The sequence below is a fragment of the Phycodurus eques genome, chromosome 19 (genome assembly GCF_024500275.1).
Source record: "Phycodurus eques isolate BA_2022a chromosome 19, UOR_Pequ_1.1, whole genome shotgun sequence".
NCBI lineage: Eukaryota > Metazoa > Chordata > Actinopteri > Syngnathiformes > Syngnathidae > Phycodurus > Phycodurus eques.
The window spans coordinates 17,641,568-17,659,256 of record NC_084543.1 but is presented as its reverse complement, the minus strand read 5'-3'; the positions used below and the strand labels follow the sequence as shown (position 1 = coordinate 17,659,256).

The window sequence follows — 17,689 nt, the reverse complement described above, 5'->3', positions numbered from 1 at the left end:
GCTGCCGTAGTGTTGACGGAAGAAGGAAGTATGTGACTAGCGAAGGAGCTGCGTTTATAACTGCAGGGGCTGCAGTTAAAAAGCTTTGTGGCACTGCCAACACCAGCCCCAGCCGCGCTCATTTTCGTGACTTACTCTTCGTGGTAACGCGGTCTCAGACAAATTCCAGTGAAAATTCCTACTGTACCCTTGAAGCACTTAATCCGGTGTCTGTCTTAGCAGGTAGCGCTACTCGTCCTTGTGATACATATTGTTGCTTATTTGCTGCAATGGAGACAATGATTGGTGACTACCCAAGCGTGACATGCCATTCCCTCCCTAGCTTTTCTCCCCTCTCTTTTTGCCTCTCCCTCACCACTCTTGTCCTGTATGTCGCGGGACAAGAGTGTGGCGGTGCTCATGTAGTGATGGCTTTTGTTATTCTATTCCCTCCCAATTTCTTTTCCATCCCCGCTCTCTTGCCTGAATGCCCCTGTTGGCATTCAGCTTGTCATGTCGTATCAACCCCCCCCACCACCACCCCCACATCCCAAAGAATCTGGAGAAATCACTGCATGTAAGTGGCAAGGCCAAAAACCAACATTGAATGCCCGTGACCATCGATCCCTCAGGTGGCAGTGCATCAAAAAGCATATCAAAGGATATCACCAAATGGGCTCAGGGACCCTTCAGAAAACCAATGTCAGTAAATACAGTTCGGCGCTACATCCGCAAGTGGAACTTGAAACTCGACGATGCAAAGCAAAAGCCATTTATCAACAACACTCAGAAACGGCGCCGGCTTCTCTGGGCCCGAGCTCATCTCAGATGGACTGATGCAAAGTGTTCTGTTGTCCGACGAGTCCACATTTCAAATAGTTTTTGGAAATTGTGGACGTCGTGTCCTCCGGGCCAAAGAGGAAAAGAACCATCTGGACTGTTATGGACGCAAAGTTGAAAAGCCAGCATCTGTGATGGTATGGTGCTGTGTTAGTGCCAATGGCATGGGTAATTAATGCTGAAAGGTACATACAGTTTTGGAGAAACATATGCTGCCATCCAAGCAACGTCTTTTTCATGGACGCCCCTGCTTATTTCAGCAAGACAATGCCAAACCACATTCTGCACGTGTTACAACAGCGTGGCTTCGTAGTAAAAGAGTGCGGCTACTAGACTGGCCTGCCTGCCGTCCAGACCTGTTTCCCATTGACAATGTGTGGCGCATTATGAAGCGTAAAATACAACAACGGAGACCCTGGGCCGTTGAACAGCTGAAGCTGTACATCAAGCAAGAATGGGAAAGAATTCCACCTACAAAGCTTCAACAATTAGTGTCCTCAATTCCTAAATGTTCTTTGAATATAAAAGGTGATGTAACACAGTGGTATAAACATGACCCTGTCCCAGCTTTTTTGGAACGTGTTGCAACCATAAAATTCTAAGTTAATGATTATTTGCTAAAACCAATAAAGTTTATCAGTTTGAACATTAAATATCTTGTATTTGTATTCAATTCAATATAGGTTGAACATGATTTGCAAATCTTTGTATTCTGTTTTTATTTAACAACATCCGAACTTCATTGGAATTGGGGTTGTAGAAGGCTTGCTACATTAATAGAAATAGTAGTTATCGAGTGGTTAGTGGTTAACTTGCACTAAAACACAAACACTATACAACAGGAAGTGGAATTTTCGAGAAATTTTAATACGACCTACAGGGGAATTTAGGGAAAAATGCAGAGGGACTTTACTACAAAAATTACAGGCAAACGTACGTAAAGAACAAGATATAGGGCGAATGACTGAACTCGCGAGCGTGAAATGTGTTGCAGCACACTGAGAGAATAAAGCGGGACTCGTGTGAGATCGCTAACCTAACCCCAAGTTACAATGCACCAATTTGTATTTTCTTGTAATCACTACAATGTTTTACTAACGATCGTAGATCACCTGGTCAGTAGATGGTCTTTCTCAGTTGTCTCAGGCGAAAAGGAGGCAGGTTTAGTTGAAGAAGATGCACAAAAACTAAACAAAAGGGACAACAAAAACAAAGTTGTTGTTCACGCGGGCGCGCTCGTAACTTTTCCTGCCGTTTGGACTCATTGTGGGCCACACTCTTGCGCTAGACTGCGGGCGCACCTTGTGGTAATGCCAGGAGTGGTTCTACTGAGGCACCACGAACAAATCCTGGCTGGGAGAAAGAGATGAGGCAGCAAGGCTTCTCATCGGACCTGGAATTCTTCGTGGTCCGGACATAGCGCGCGCCACGTGGTGACAAACAAAGGAAGAAGAGGGAGGGGATTTTGTCCAGAGCCAAGCGCAGTAGCTGAAGAGATGTTAGCTGGAAGAGGAGAGAGAGCAAAAGCCAGAAAAGAAAGGATGTCTGAGGCAGGGGGAAAAGACCACAACGCATGGACTCGGTTTCCATGTTAAATTTTGTTCTATCTGTGTGTCACGCCCTAAGCACATGAATCTCAGTACATGTTCAAATAAACGATTCCCAACTTTGAAACTGTCTCACGCAAAGATCAAGCATATAAAACGATTTTTAAACTTTAGTCTTGGCAAATCAACTACTTATTGGTCAATATCATCATTTCGTACTGTTTGGCTTCAAATTAAGAAGCGGTAGTCTTGAAACCAGACCTGTAAAATGAACACACTAATGAAACATAAATCAAAGCATACATTAAGAATATTCATGTAGGTTTGTATTGTATGAAAGTAGAAATTTAACGCGCTAAATATTGCAGTCATGACCAATAAGCTTGCAGTGACTCTTAAGCACCAGCAGGCGTCGCTCATGCAGTACTGATGATCCCAGAGAGTTCGGTGGGACATGGAGAATATACAGAGAGTCCATCCTAATTCCTTGACCGAGTTCATATGGAGGTGGGTGGCTAATAATAAATGGGGCTAACAAAAAACACCTATTTGAAACATTCTGCAATCCATAATATCATGTAGAAAATCTCTGCACATATTCAAGTTAGATTTGTAATCCTACAACCAAAGCCGTTTCCGAAACTACAACAGGAAAGAAAATTCATTCAGCTACAAAACAATGCTGCTGGCACATATTGCAAAATGTCTTCCTGTTTACAGGTGAAAAATTATTAGCAACAAATACGGGGAATCATTGAATTTCAGTGGCACAAAAATCAGGACTATCAAAAAATTATTATTTAATGAAACCTCATAACCAGCTATTATTGGCAGGTTCTGAGTGACCGTCCGTACAAATTCGGAGTATCACATTCTTGATTTGTGTGTCGGTATGTGTTTTGTCTATTTCCAGGTTTCCCTTGTACTATGAACTGAAGGTAGCATTTGTAGTCTGGCTCCTATCCCCTTACACCAGAGGAGCAAGTCTCATTTACAGGAAATGTCTGCACCCGCTGCTGTCTTCCAGGGAGAGGGTGAGATCCACTGTGAATGAGATTTTCAAAAGTTGAAATGCCTTTTACTTGATTGAACTGTCCTTTTGATTCTCTCCCTCTAGGAAATAGATGAGTATATTGTGCAGGCCAAGGAAAAAAGTTATGAGACCATGGTGAACTTTGGCAAGCAGGGCCTCAGCATTGCAGCCACTGCTGCTGTCACTGCAGCTGTCAAGGCAAGTATTGAAACCTTATTTGAATAATATGACTCAAGTAAAAAGTGGTCATTCAAATATTCACTGAATAGTCAAGTACTCAATGAAAAAAAACTACTCAAGTAAAGTGTAACGTGAATAACTTCTGATTTTTAAAAAATTTTATTTTATTTTTTTAAATCAGAGCAGGAACATCAAAAATAATATATGGGAGTTGACACACACCTGCCACCATTTCAATCTTTTAACTGCCCAAAAACCAACATTGGGCCTTACAGAAACATTATTTGCTTTATTCACTTAAATGACTTGATGAAGAAGCTGTTTGCTGCACAGATTTAGTCATGGTGTGTGGGATAGGCATAGGCTAATATTGACATATCCACTGTCAAAACAACAATAGAAACATCTTCAACTTACCGTGAGGTGTTTTCTCAAGTTAGAAGTGGGCTGAAATATCCAAGTTTGGGCAGTCACAATTGAAGAGCTGCATGACAAAGCTGTTGTTTTTTTTATCTTTAAACACAATCCCGCGGCTGTTTTTTTTTCTCAAAATGAGCCATATTGATTGGCTTGCGAATGCTACGTGTGCGGTCATGTGACTGCCTGTGACTGTCGTCTGATTGGTGAATTGAAGTCAAATGACATTCGTGATCCCATTTGATTGGCACAACGGGCACCCGATGCGGAAGTCGAAGATGAAGTCTAAAAATAGACGCGCACACGAGAGAGAATAAATGAAAGTAGCGAACGGCATGTCGATCATTGTAACGGAGTAAAGGTATTGATCCTTCGTCACATAAACACTCAAGTAAAAGTAAAAAGTATGGTGGATTTAAAGTACTCTGGCAAGTACAGTTTATGGAAAATGTTACTTGAGTAAATGTAACGGAGTAAATGTAAAATAAGTATTTGGTCAATAACAAAAGTTCATCTCTATACTATGTTATAGACCCTTTGTTGGAAAAGACAGGTCAAACTTTTTCTGTAATTCTTCTGTAAGTTTTCACACACTGTTGCTGGGATTTTGGTCCATTCCTCCATGCAGTTCTCCTCTAGAGCAGTTATGTTTTGGGGGTGTTGGTGGGCAACGCAGACTTTCAACTCCCTCCAAAGATTTTCTATGGGGTGGAGATCTGGAGACTGGCTTGGCCACTCCAGGACCTTGAAATGCTTCTTACGAAGCCACTCCTTTGTTGCCCGGGCGGTGTGATTGGGATCATTGTCATGCTGAAAGACCCAGCCACGTTTCATCTTCAATTGCCATTGCTGATGGAACGAGGTTTTCACTCAAAATCTCACGATACATGGCCCCATTCATTCTTTCCTTTTCACGGAGCAGTCGTCCTGGTCTCTTTGATGTTTACACTCCCAAGTTTCACAGTAGGTATGACGTTCTTTGGATGCAACTCAGCATTCTTTCTCCTCCAAACACGACAAGTTGACTTTTTACGAAAAAGTTCTATTTTGGTTTCCTCTTACCTTATGACATTCTCCGAGTCGTCTTCTGGATCATCCAAATGCTCTCTAGCAAACTTCAGACGGGCCTGGACATGGACTGGCTTAAGCAGGGGGACACACGTCTGGCACTGCAGGATTTGAATCCCTGGCGGTGTAGTGTGTTATTGATGGTAGCCTTTGTTACTTTGGTCCCAGCTTTCTGCGGGTCATTCACTAGGTCCCTCCATGTGGTTCCGGGATTTTTGCTCACTGTTCTTGTGATCATTTTGACCCCACGGTGTGAGATCTTGCGTGCAGCCCCAGATCAGGGGAGATTATCAGTGGTCTTGTACAACCCCAATTCCAATGAAGTTGGTACGTCGTGTTAAACATAAATAAAAACAAAATACAATGATTTGCAAATCATGTTCAACCTATATTTAATTGAATACACTACAAAGACAAGATATTTAATGTTCAAACTGATCAACTTTATTGTTTTTAGCCATTAATCATAAACTTAGACTTAACTTTATGGCTGCAACATGTTCCAAAAAGCTGGGACAGGTGGAATAAAAGACTGAGAAAGTTGAAGAATGCTCGTCAAACACCTGTTTGGAACATCCCACGTGTGAACAGGCTAATTGGTAACAGGTGGGGGCCATGATTGGGTAGAAAAGGACCTTCCCTGAATTGCTCAGTCCTTCACAAGCAAAGATAGGATGAGGTTCACCTCTTTGTGAACAAGTGCGTGAGAAAATAGTCAAACAGTTTAAGGACAGTGTTCCTATACGTACAATTGCAAGGAATTTAGGAATTTAAGATGATGAAATCCCTAAATTCCTTGCAATTGTACGTTGAGGAACATTGTCCTTAAACTGTTTGACTATTTTGTCACGTACTTGTTCACAAAGAGGTGAACCTCGCCCCATCTTGCGTCGACAACAACAATGGATCCCATCGTGTGGATTATAAGAACAATATGGGGAAAAACGTGAGTGTGAAGTAATTTAATTACAGTAAGTTAGCACTCATTATTTCTGTCATGTTGTAATGTTGGTTTGACCTGACTGATTAGAATACATGACTTGAATAGAGAATACTTTTGAAGATACTCAGTGTACAGTACGCAAGAATATACAGTAAATGAACAAGTAATTTAAATAGACACATTGCTCCATCTTGTGTTCGCTTATCGTTTTTTTTTTTTTTAAAACTCGCTGATCTGTGATCGGCCCCAAAAATCCTGATCGTGTAAAGCGTACTATAAAGCCTGCAAACGGTTTTCTGAAGACAAGCAGACTTAAGTACAAGGACTACTGGAACCATGTCCCGTGGTCTGATGAGATACACTTACTGGTTTAAACTTTAGATCGTGTCAAGTGTACAGTATGCGGCAGCAACCAGGTGGGGAGTCCAGTGTTTCTTGCTTTCAGTCAAGCATTGTTGTGGGAGTGTCATTATCTGGCGCTGCATGAATACCTCCATCTCTGAGGAGCTACAGTTCGTTGAGAGAACTATGAATGCCAACATCTACTGTGACATGCTGAAGCAGAGCATGTTCCCCTCCCTTTGGACAGGGCAGTATTCCATGACAAAGAAGCTGAGAATAAAAGTGACGGACTGGTCAAGCATGTCTCCAGGGCTAAAGCTTATTGAGCGCCAGTGGGGCTCTGCACTAACGTCTGGACGAGTATCACTGGTGCGACCAACTGAAAAAGTTGCTCGCACTAGCACACCATTTGGTCACAGCATTTTTTTGAGGACGTACAGCACCATGGCATACCATAGTTTCGATCGACAGTGACTCGAGATGTGATGTTTGCAAATTATGTTCCTGTGAACAAGTTTGGCCGCAACAAGCAGTAGCAGGCAAAACGGGTACATTCAATTAAAAAATAAATAAATAAATAACTAAGTCTTTACTTTTATTTGATCACTTGTCCGGCTCAGGGGGGCCAGTTCTTATAGTGAGGGCGCCTGACTCTGGGAAACCACTTCGTTTTGAGCAGTACCACTAGCACATGATTGACATACATTTAAAAATGATTGCATGAGTGTACCACCACCATATAAAAGTATCGTTTATGATTATTCACACTACTTTGCAAACCAATTTACCGATTTAAAATCATAGGCCCAAAATAGAACATGGATAAATCATGACTACTGCAATCATTGCACTTCATTTTAATGACAGTTTGTTTTCCAAAACAATCCTCTTTAAGGGAGTCTGAGCTTTTTAACTTGGCACATACAGTATCTTCATATGTCTATGCTATAAACAGGGGTTAGACAGATACATTTGTTAAAACCTTTGCACACGACTGTGTTTGCAATAATGACTGAAATGAAAACGACAAATTAAGCAGGCAATCTTTGCAGTTAGTGGTACAGCGTGTCCTATCTGCAAGAAGCAGTCAATTATGTTCCAGCAGGTTGCCAATCATATTGCAGCTGGTCGCTTTCAACTCAAATGGAACTCATAACAATAATTGACAGTGTCACACCACACGCTCTCTGTCTGTCTCTCTCGCGCTGTCTCGCTCACTCACGCTCGCCCGCTAGCACTCACACTCTCTCGCTCTCTATTATGTGCACGAGGAGATTGCAGTGGAAAAAAAGGCGACTTTCAACCATTAAAACATCCACTTGTCCAAATGTGACAAGATGAAAATGTTAATTGCACAAGCTGAAAAAAAAGGCCTGAAGAGGGTTAAGGAGTTTCTGGAAAGTAATGATGGCTACACTAAATGTTGCCATTTTGGGCCCAATTTGGAGATTTTCACTTAGGGGTGTCCACACTTTTGTTGCCAGTGGTTTAAACATTTAACGCTGTGTTGCGTTATTTTAAGGGAAAAGTAAATCTACACTGTTATGAAAACACATACTTACAAAAAATTTTAAGCGATGTACTCATTTTTGTGAGCTACTGTAGATAACCCTCTCATGACTGAGTTTCTTGTCTCGCTATGCTGACCTCTTTCTTTCCCTTAGGGCTTTTCTACTCCACCAGGTTCTTCTGGGAGGTAAAAAAAAATAAAATAAAATTCTTAGATGCATGACCCAAACGTTTCCGCCATTTCACACCACCATTGTTCTCGTGTCCCCGTCAATATACTTAGTGTTCACAATTACCTGGTTGCCAAGTACATCAATCCATTGTTTTTCGTGAACACCCCATAATCAAGTGTATAGTGGGGCAAAAACATATATATTCAGCCACCAAATGTGCAAGTTCTCCCACTTAAAAAGATGAAAGAGGCCTGCAATTTTCATCAGAGGTCTACCTCACCTATGAGAGACAGAATGAGAAGGAAAAAGGTCCAGAAAATCACATTGTCTAATTTTTCAAGAATTTATAAGCAAATTATAGTGGGAAATAAGTTCATCTCAGTACTTTGTTATATACCCTTTGTTGGCAATGACAGAGTGAAACATTTTCTGGAAGTCTTTCAGTAAGTAAGGTTTTCACACACTGTTGCTGGTATTTTGGCCCATTCCTCCATGCAGATCTCGAGAGCAGTGATGTTTGGGGGGCTGTCAAGACTTTCAACTCCGTGCAAAGATTTTCTATGGGGTTGAAATCTGGAGACTGGCTAGGCCGCTCCAGGACCTTGAAATGCTTCTTGCGAAGCCACTCCTTTGTTGCCCGGGCGGTTTGTTTGAGATCATTGTCATGCTGACAGACCCAGCCACATTCCATCTTCAATGCCCTTGCTGATGGAAGGAGGTTTTCACTCAAAATCTCACGATACATGGCCCCATTCATTCTTTCCTTTATGCGGATCAGTCATCCTTGGTCCCTTCGCAGAAAAACAGCCCCAAAGCATGATGTTTACACCCCCATCCTTCACTGTAGATATGGTGTTCTTTGGATGCAACTCAGCATTCTTTCTCCTCCAAACACTACAAGTTGAGGTTTTACCAAAAAGTTCTATTTTGGTTTCATCGGACCATATGACATTTTCCCAATCCTCTTCTGGATCATCCAAATGTTCTCTAGCAAACTTTAGATGGGCCTGGATATGTACTGGCTTAAACAGGGAAACACGTCTGACACTGCAGGATTTGAGTCCCAGGCGGCGTAGTGTGTTTCTGATGGTAGCCTTTGTTACTTTGGTTCCAGCTCTCTGCAGGTCATTCACTAGGTCCCTCAGTGTGGTTCCGGGATTTCTGCTCACCATTCTTGTGATCATTTTGACCCCACGGGGTGAGATCTTCCCTGGACCCCCTGATCGAGGGAGATTATCACTCGTCTTTATGTCTTCCATTTTCTAATAATTGCTCCCACAGTTGATTTCTTCACACCAGGCTGCTTCCCTATTGCAGATTCAGTCTTCCCAGCGTGGTGCAGGTCTACAATTTTGTTTATGGTGTCCTTTGACAGCTCTTTGGTCTTGGCCATAGTGGAGTTTGATGTGTGACTGTTTGAGGTTTTGGACAGGTGTCTTTTATGAGTTCAAACAGATGCCATTAATACAGGTAACGAGTTGAGGGCAGAGGAGCCTCTTAAAGAAGAAGAATCACCTTTATTGTCATTAACATTAATGTACACGAAATTTGTTCTCTGCATTTCACCCATCACAGTGGACACACTGGAGCAGGAGGCAGCTGAAGCTCCCGGGGAGCAGTTCGGGGTATCAGTGTCTTGCTCAAGGACACCACAGCTGTGAGTCCGGGGGATGTTGACGGATGGTCCAGTCATGGTCTTGAACCTAGGTCCCCCAAGGTGGCAGGCATTGAGCTTAACCATTGGGCTACTTACTATTTTCCACCATAATTTACTAATAAATTCTTTTAAAATCAGACAATGTGATTTTTTTGGGGGGGATTTTTTTGTTTTTGTTTTGTTCTCGTTTTGTCTCTCATAGGTGTGGTATACCTATGATGAAAATTACAGGCCTCTCTCATCTTTTTAAGTGGGAGAACTTGCACAGTTGGTGGCTGAACTAAATGCTTTTTTTGCAACACTATGTATAGATGGTGTTGCAGGTAGTTTTAGGTGTACAGTTTAATCTTTAAGTCAAATCTAAATTAGAAACGTGAAGAGTGTATTCACCATTTAAACTTCAAGACCAAACGTAATATTAGCTGGCAAATATTCATCAATGCCAAGTGGATTTTGGAACTTATTTTCATATAATGGTACTGTCAACGCTTAAACCATGGGGAAAACATTAAGTATGATATATGCTGAAGCTTGGTTTTGAGAAAATATTACAGCAAATGACAAATCAAATCAATTCCCATGTGTCCCGATAATAAAATTCACTAACTTCATCAGTGGCAGTTTTTGCTGAACCTGAGAGACTGATACAATATAAATGGTGTTGGTCTGTGGGTTTTTCTGTCACAGGGTCAGGGTGCTATCACAGAAAAGCTGCGCAGCTTGAGCATGCATGATCTCACACAGATCAGTCAGCAAGACGACAGAGGTGAGAACCAGCTGTATCGGTACAGCTCCCATGCTGCCAATCCATCCGTCAGACGAGCTCAGAGTGCTGATGTACCTGATGAAGCAGGTATACAAACGCGCACACACGATTCACGCATACTTCGATTAGCTCAGTTTAAGACTTGTATAGACTTACTACAAAAATTGTCATGTCCTTCACTGTTTTGCCAACACAAAGATCTGTCGCTTCCGATTATAATCTTTCCAGTTCTTTGTAATTGATGTTGAAGTTATGTTAGCGCTTTATATATATATATATTTTTTTACAAAACAAATAAAACACAGCCGGATGATGAGGATGATTATTATGATTGTTATTAATATTGTTAATATTTTTATGAAGGTAAATTTGAGCTTTACCAATCAAAAGGAACAGTATTTTGTTGAACTGCAATGCGCGAATGAGTCATGAAATGGAGAACTGGAGATGTAACTTCACAAGAGTGTTTTTGCTGTGTCCTTCTGTGTTCAGGTAAGTGAATTTGTTAGAGAGCATTGAATGAATTTCAGCCCTTTTGAAAAATGGCATCTAGACTATGACAAGACACTACAGTGGTGTGAAAACGTGTTTGCCCCTACCTGATCTTTGTCACACTTTAATGTTTCCCATCATCAAAATTTTTTAAATATTAGTCAAAAACAACACAAGTAAACACAAAATGCAGTTTTTAAATGGTTTTTATTCTTAAGGGAGAGAAAAATCCAAACCTACATGGACCTGTGTGAAAAAGTGATTGCCCCCTAAACCTAATAACTGGTTGGGCTACCGTGAGCACCAACAACTGCAATCAAGCATTTGCGATAACTTGCAGTGAGTCTCTTACAGCACGGTGGAGGAATTTTGGCCCACTCATCTTTGCAGAACTGTTGTAATTCACCCACAGGGTTTTCGAGCATGAACCGGCTTTATAATGTCATGCCACAGCATCTCAATAGGATTTAAGTCAGGACTTTGACTCGGCCACTCCGAAGTCTTCATTTTGTTTTTCTTCAGCCATTCAGAAGTGGACTTGCTGGTGTGTTTTGGGTCACTGCCCTGCTGCAGACCCCAAGTTGGTTTCATCTTGAGGTCACAAATAAACATTCTCCTTCAGGATTTTTTGGTCGACAGCAGAATTCATGGTTACATTTATTAATAGGTTTTCCAGGTCCTGAAGATCCAGACCATCACAGTACCACCACCATATTTTACATTTGGTATTATGCTATTTTTCTGAAATGCGGTGTTACTTTTACGCCAGATGTAAAGAGACACACACCTTCCAGAAATGTTAACTTTTGTCTTGTCAGATAGTATTTTCCAAAACATGATCAACATGTCTTCTGACATTGAGATGAGCCTTAACACATTCACTGCCACTGACTGCTTGAGAAGTCAAATACCCATGTTAACTGGGACGGCTGGCACTGAATGAGTTAATGTTCTTTTTGCTCAGCAGTGGTTTTCGTCTTGGAACTCTGCCATGCAGGCCATTTTTGCCCAATCTCATTCTTATGGTGGAGTCATGACCAGTGTGTGTGTGTATACACAAAACAACATACGAATAAATTATAAGTATTTTAAAATAGGGAGCTAATTGTCAATCACCCTGTATTTTTAAACCTGTGGAACTGTTTTTTTGGAGATAGTCAGTTGTTGCCATATTGCAATGTTTTCACCATTGCGTGAGCGTGGCCTGCTAATTAAGCCTGCTATTAGCAACAATACTAGCAATCAAGATGCCTCCCTTTTCCACTGAGGACTATCACGGACTGCTGCAGAGGATGTCAATCCTGGAAACGAAAATCCACCGTCTTGAAGGGTATCTGGATGTAAATGGACAGTCAGGGAATGAAACCACTCTACCGATGTCTCAAAATGGTGAGCAAAAGTTTGCTAACAGACAGCCACTGAGCTCAACAAAGAGGACGGCTGTGGACTGTGTAAACAGGAATGGATCATCCAGCAGTTCTCCCTGGAATTTACTGGGAGCAAAGCCCAAAGATATGGGACAACATCTAAAAGGGAGGATACAACACCAGCAGATTACCGCGGAATCCGGCTGGCCTGCGTTGCGTGCTGCTTCAGCCCCGAGTGAGCGGCCGTGGACGGTTGCGACAGCAAAGGGCGAGAATAAAGGACGCGAGTCAATGCAAAACTTTGACATCAGACTTACAAATAGATTTGAGCCACTTTTACAAGACCCTGGCCAAGAATGCTCATCCACCACCACCACTGAAAGGTATGAAACTAAATCACACAAGAAAAAAATGGCACCCCAAACGTTAAAAGTTAGTGATGGAGCTGTCAAGGATGTGAAAAGTTTTTGCAGTGAGATCACCACCAAAGTACTGTGTTTTACCAATAATATGGTGTCCGATATCGCAAAAAAAATCCTGGAGCTCACTAATCAGCACTCAACTGTGAAATCTGTCATTACACACATAGGGGCCCTGGATGTTCTCAAGCATCAATCAGAAGTACTGAAGCAAGATTTCATTGATCTCCTAACAAAAGTACAATGTTTGGATGCTGAGATTTTCAGAAGTGGACCTCTCCCACTTGTACGATTTGGAGATGAACGTTTCTCTAGGCTCAGTCAATTAAATAAGTGGCTCAAAGAAGTGTGTACTGCCCTATCCGTGAGTTTCATTGACAATTTCTGCGTTTTTTTGGGAGCGCAGACATCTTTACAAGGCAGACAGTTTCTATCTAAATAGTGTCAGACAATAGACAAGGGATTAAGTTGTTGGCTGCCAACATTTTTTTCACTGTGTACGTCATTCAGCGACCCCGAAAAGAAAACACTGGCCTGGCTGACACGGCTGAAGGACAAAAAGATGCAGTTGTTCCCAAACAATCGGAGGAACAAGTGATACGGCGACACGAGGCGCAGACGGATTCATCAGCGTCATCCAAACAATCGGCGGACCGAATAACAAATGGGATAAACCAGCACGTTGAAGCTCCCACATCCCTCCCTGCCCCATTGGAACAAAGCCCAACGTAAAACTCACTCTCTACTAGCCTAAAGGCCCTGTTAGGTGTGACGGATGGGATTAAGACAGTATTGGAATCCAACGGACACGACGCCAAGCTCTTCCTCCCATCCCCCCTCGCATGAAACCACCGACCACCAAGATGCGAAGGGCCCCTCCTCCACCCATGAAGAATCTTATCTGCGAAACTGACTGCTATCTGCAGGGTCTTTTCCAGAATAAGTCAGACCCTACGGAGAACAGGCATTTTTCATTCCTGTAATTATAAGGGACAGAAAGTTGGTCAAAGAAATATGGCACAAAAAAAGTAGAACTACAAACTTAGTGAGGATAAAATGTGACTCTATCAAACCATTGTTTCCAGTTATCTCTGCAAGATTAGCTTGATATTAGGTCACTGGGTAATGAATCAATGTTGATTAATGACATCATTACAACCTATGATCTGGACTTTTTGTTAGTAAATGAAACATGGTTAACAGAAACTAGCTGTAATACCATTTTAAATGAGGCAACACCACTAAATTTTAATTATGAACAAGCGTCGAATAGGGAAAAAGGGTATTGCTGTTATTTTTATTTCAGTGTAAAGAAATTATACTGGGTGATTTTATCTCGAGAGAATAGCTCTGTTTTTTAGTTAAAGATGGCCCAAAGGTTATTGTTTTAATAATTTATTGGCCTCCAAGATACAATAGAAAATATATGGAGGATTTTTCAGAACTGCTGTCAGTTATTTGTACTGACTACAGCTGTTTTGTCAAAACAGACTTTAATATTCATGTTGACAATAACATGGAAAAGAAAATCTAAAGAACTTTCTGCTACACTCGACACATTTGACCTCTCTCAACATATTAAGAGTCCAACTCACACTCGAGGTCACATCTTAGACCTGGTCATCTCTAAGGATGTTGAAATTCTATCAATTGACATTAAGTATATGGCTATTTCTGAACATTACAGATTCGTCCAAAAGTTCAGACAACCTCTATGTCTATTAAGAAAAGGTACATACATGAGAATACCGCTACTGAGTTTATGAAGACCAAAGCTGTGCCACAAACTGTGAATGGTGAGACAGTTGATGAACCTTTGGATAATTTCACCTGGAAAATCTCAAACGTTATGAATGCTGTCGCTCCTATTAAAACTAAGACAATCTTGAGGCGACCTAGAACACCGTGGAGGCGCACAATGATGGTAAAGACCTCTAAATCAAAGTGTAGGAAAGCAGCACGTAAGTGGAGAAAAACTAAACTCCAAATTGACAATGACCTCTACAGACAGTCTTTGTCATTTTAACCAAGAGTTAGTCAGGGCTAGACAGCAACACTTTTCGGAAATCATCAGTAAGAACTTGAACAACACTCGCACTGTGTTTGCTGTGGTTGACAAGCTCACAACCCCCCGAATCAGATAGCTCAAGAACTCCAAACAGCAGATAAATGCAATGAATTTGCTTGTTTTAGTGAAAAGATTACAATCCATCAGGTTAAATATTAGCACAAATCATCAAAATGATACTACATCTGAAGCCACCCAGGAAAAACTCTTATTACCATGCCAGAATTTGATACAGTTGACCAAAAACTGTAGCGAAAACGGTTCAGCAGCTGAAACCATCAACGAGCTGTCTTGACTCAATAGCATCTGACTTTTTCAAAGCTATTGCCAAGTCTGTGCTAGGTGATTTGCAGCAAATAATCAATTGCTCACTTCAGTCAGGCAAGTTTCCTGAAGCTCTTAAAGTAGCTGCCATTAAGCCTCTGCTAAAGAAATAGAACGCTGGACGCTTCCATGTTAGCAAGCTACAGACCCATCTCAAATCTCCCTTTCATAACCAAGATTGTTGAGAAAGTTATTTTTTATCAATTCAGAAATTTGTTGAACTTCAATGGACTTTTTGACAAATTTCAATCAGGTTTCCGAACTCATCACAGTACAGAATATGTTCTTATCAAAGTGCTAAATATTATAAGGTTGAATACTTACTTGGGAAAGGTGTCAGTTCTGGTCTTGTTGGACCTCACTGCGGCTTTTGATACGGTAGATCATAATATAATTCTGAACAGGTTGGAAACGGGGGTAAGACTTAAATGAAAAAGTCCTGAAATGGTTCAGGTCCTACCTGGAGGGAAGGTGTTATTTTGTAACCATTGGAAGTGTTCAAACTCATCGAATGGCAATGACCTATGGGGTCCCTCAAGGGTCAGTTCTTGGACCCCTCCTGTTCAACATGTATATGCTAACCTTTGGTCAAATTCTTCAGAACTTTAATTTTTCAGATGACACACAGTTATATCTAGCAGTGTCTCCAGATGACTACAGTTCAATTGAGGTGTCTCACTGTCTAAAACAGATAAATAACTGGATGAGCCAAAATTTTCTTCAATTAAAACACAACAAAACTGAGATAATTGTTTTTGGTAATAAATAAAAGAGGATTGCTGTTAGTAAATACCTGGAGTCACTCTCTTTAATAACCAAAGACCAAGTCTGAAACCTTGGTGTTCCGATAGATTACAACCTTACTTTCAACAATCATATCAAATCAATTACTAAAACTGCCTTCTACCATCTGAAGAACATATCCAGAGTGAAGGCTTGCATGTGTCAAGCAGACCAGGAGAAGCTCATCCATGCTTTTATCTCAAGTAGACTTGACTATTGTAATGGTCTTCTGACTGGACTCCCCAAAAAGAGCATTAAACAGCTGCAGCTCATTCAGAATACTGCAGCTCGGGTTCTGACCAGAACAAAGAGGTCAGAACATATTACTCAAATTCTAAAGTCTTTACACTGGCTTTCAGTTAGCTTCAAAATAGATTTTAAAGTTCTGCTACTGGTCTATAAATCACGAAACGGTTTAGGTCCTGAATATATGAAAGAAATGCTCATGGAATATAAACCCAGTTGGGCTCTGAGATCGAAAGACTCAGGTCAAATAGTGGAGCACCGAGTCCAAAGCAAACGTGGTGAAGCAGCATTTAGCTATTATGCTGCACACGAATGGAATAAGTTCAGCCCCAGGTGTGCATGTTTTTAAGTCCAGGTTAAAAACTCTTCTTTTTTTTCCCCTGTGCTTTTTAGAGAATTTCCACTTTAAAATATTTCTTGCACTGTACGCTGTTTTAATTGTACCGGTCCTTTTGTTTTCAATGTTTATCAGCTTTTTTTTCTTTGTTTTTAATGCTTTTAATCATGTAAAGCACATTGAGATACCTTGTGTATCTTCTTCTTGTCCCGTTAGGGGTCGCCACAGCGTGTCATCCTTTTCCACGTAAGCCTATCTCCTGCATCCTCCTCTCAAACACCAACTGCCCTCATGTCTTCCCTCACGACGTCCATCAACCTTGTCTTTGGTCTTCCTCTCGCTCTCTTGCCTGGCAGCTCCGCCCTCATCATCCTTCTTCCAATATACTCACTATTTCTCCTCTGGACGTGTCCAAACCATTGAAGTCTGCTCTCTCTAACTTTGCCTCCAAAACATCAAACCTTGGCCGTCCCTCTGATGAGCTCATTTCTAATTTGTTCCAAACTGGTCACTCCAATAGCGAACCTCAACATCTTCATTTCCGCCACCTCCAGCTCTGCTTCCTGTTGTCTCTTCAGTGCCACTGTCTCCAATCCGTGCATCACGGCTGTCCTCACCACTGTTTTATGACCTTTGCCCTTCATCCGAGCAGAGACTCTTCTGTCACATAACACACCTGACACCTTCCTCCACCCGTTCCAACCTGCTTGGACCCGTTTCTTCACTTCCTGACCACACTCACCATTGCTCGGCACGGTTGACCCCAAGTATTTAAAGTCCTCCACCCTCGCTATCTCTTCTCCCTGTAGCCTCACTCTTCCCCCACCACCCCTCTCATTCATGCAGATATATTCAGTTTTACTTCGGCTAATCTTCATTCCTCTTCTTTCCAGTGCATGCCTCCGTCTTTCTAACTGGTCCTCCAGCTGCTCCCTGCTTTCACTGCAGATCACAATGTCATCTGCAAACATCATGGTCCATGGGGATTCCAGTCTAACCTCATCTGTCAGCCTATCCATCACCACTGCAAAAAGGAAGGGCCTCAGGGCTGATCCCTGATGCAGTCCCACGTCCACCTTAAATTCTTCTGTCACACCTACAGCACACCTCACCGCTGTTCTGCTGCCCTCGAACATGTCCTGTATTATCCGAACATACTTCTCTGCCACTCCAGACTTCCGCATGCAGCACCACAGTTC

At 41.7% G+C, this 17,689-nt stretch overlaps 1 protein-coding gene across 2 annotated transcripts in view; it reads left to right on the top strand.

Moving 5' to 3' along the window:
* reep3b (receptor accessory protein 3b) overlaps positions 1-17,689 on the top strand; it is a 37,374-nt gene that overhangs the window by 16,287 nt on the left and 3,398 nt on the right. The window contains exons 4-7 of one of the 2 annotated variants that reach the window (XM_061705922.1): positions 3,280-3,400; positions 3,484-3,597; positions 10,376-10,541; positions 16,707-16,736. In XM_061705922.1, coding sequence (XP_061561906.1) covers positions 3,280-3,400; positions 3,484-3,597; positions 10,376-10,541; positions 16,707-16,736 — 431 coding nt within the window. The remainder of the gene's footprint in view (positions 1-3,279; positions 3,401-3,483; positions 3,598-10,375; positions 10,542-16,706; positions 16,737-17,689) is intronic. The other variant, XM_061705924.1, reaches the window with a different exon arrangement.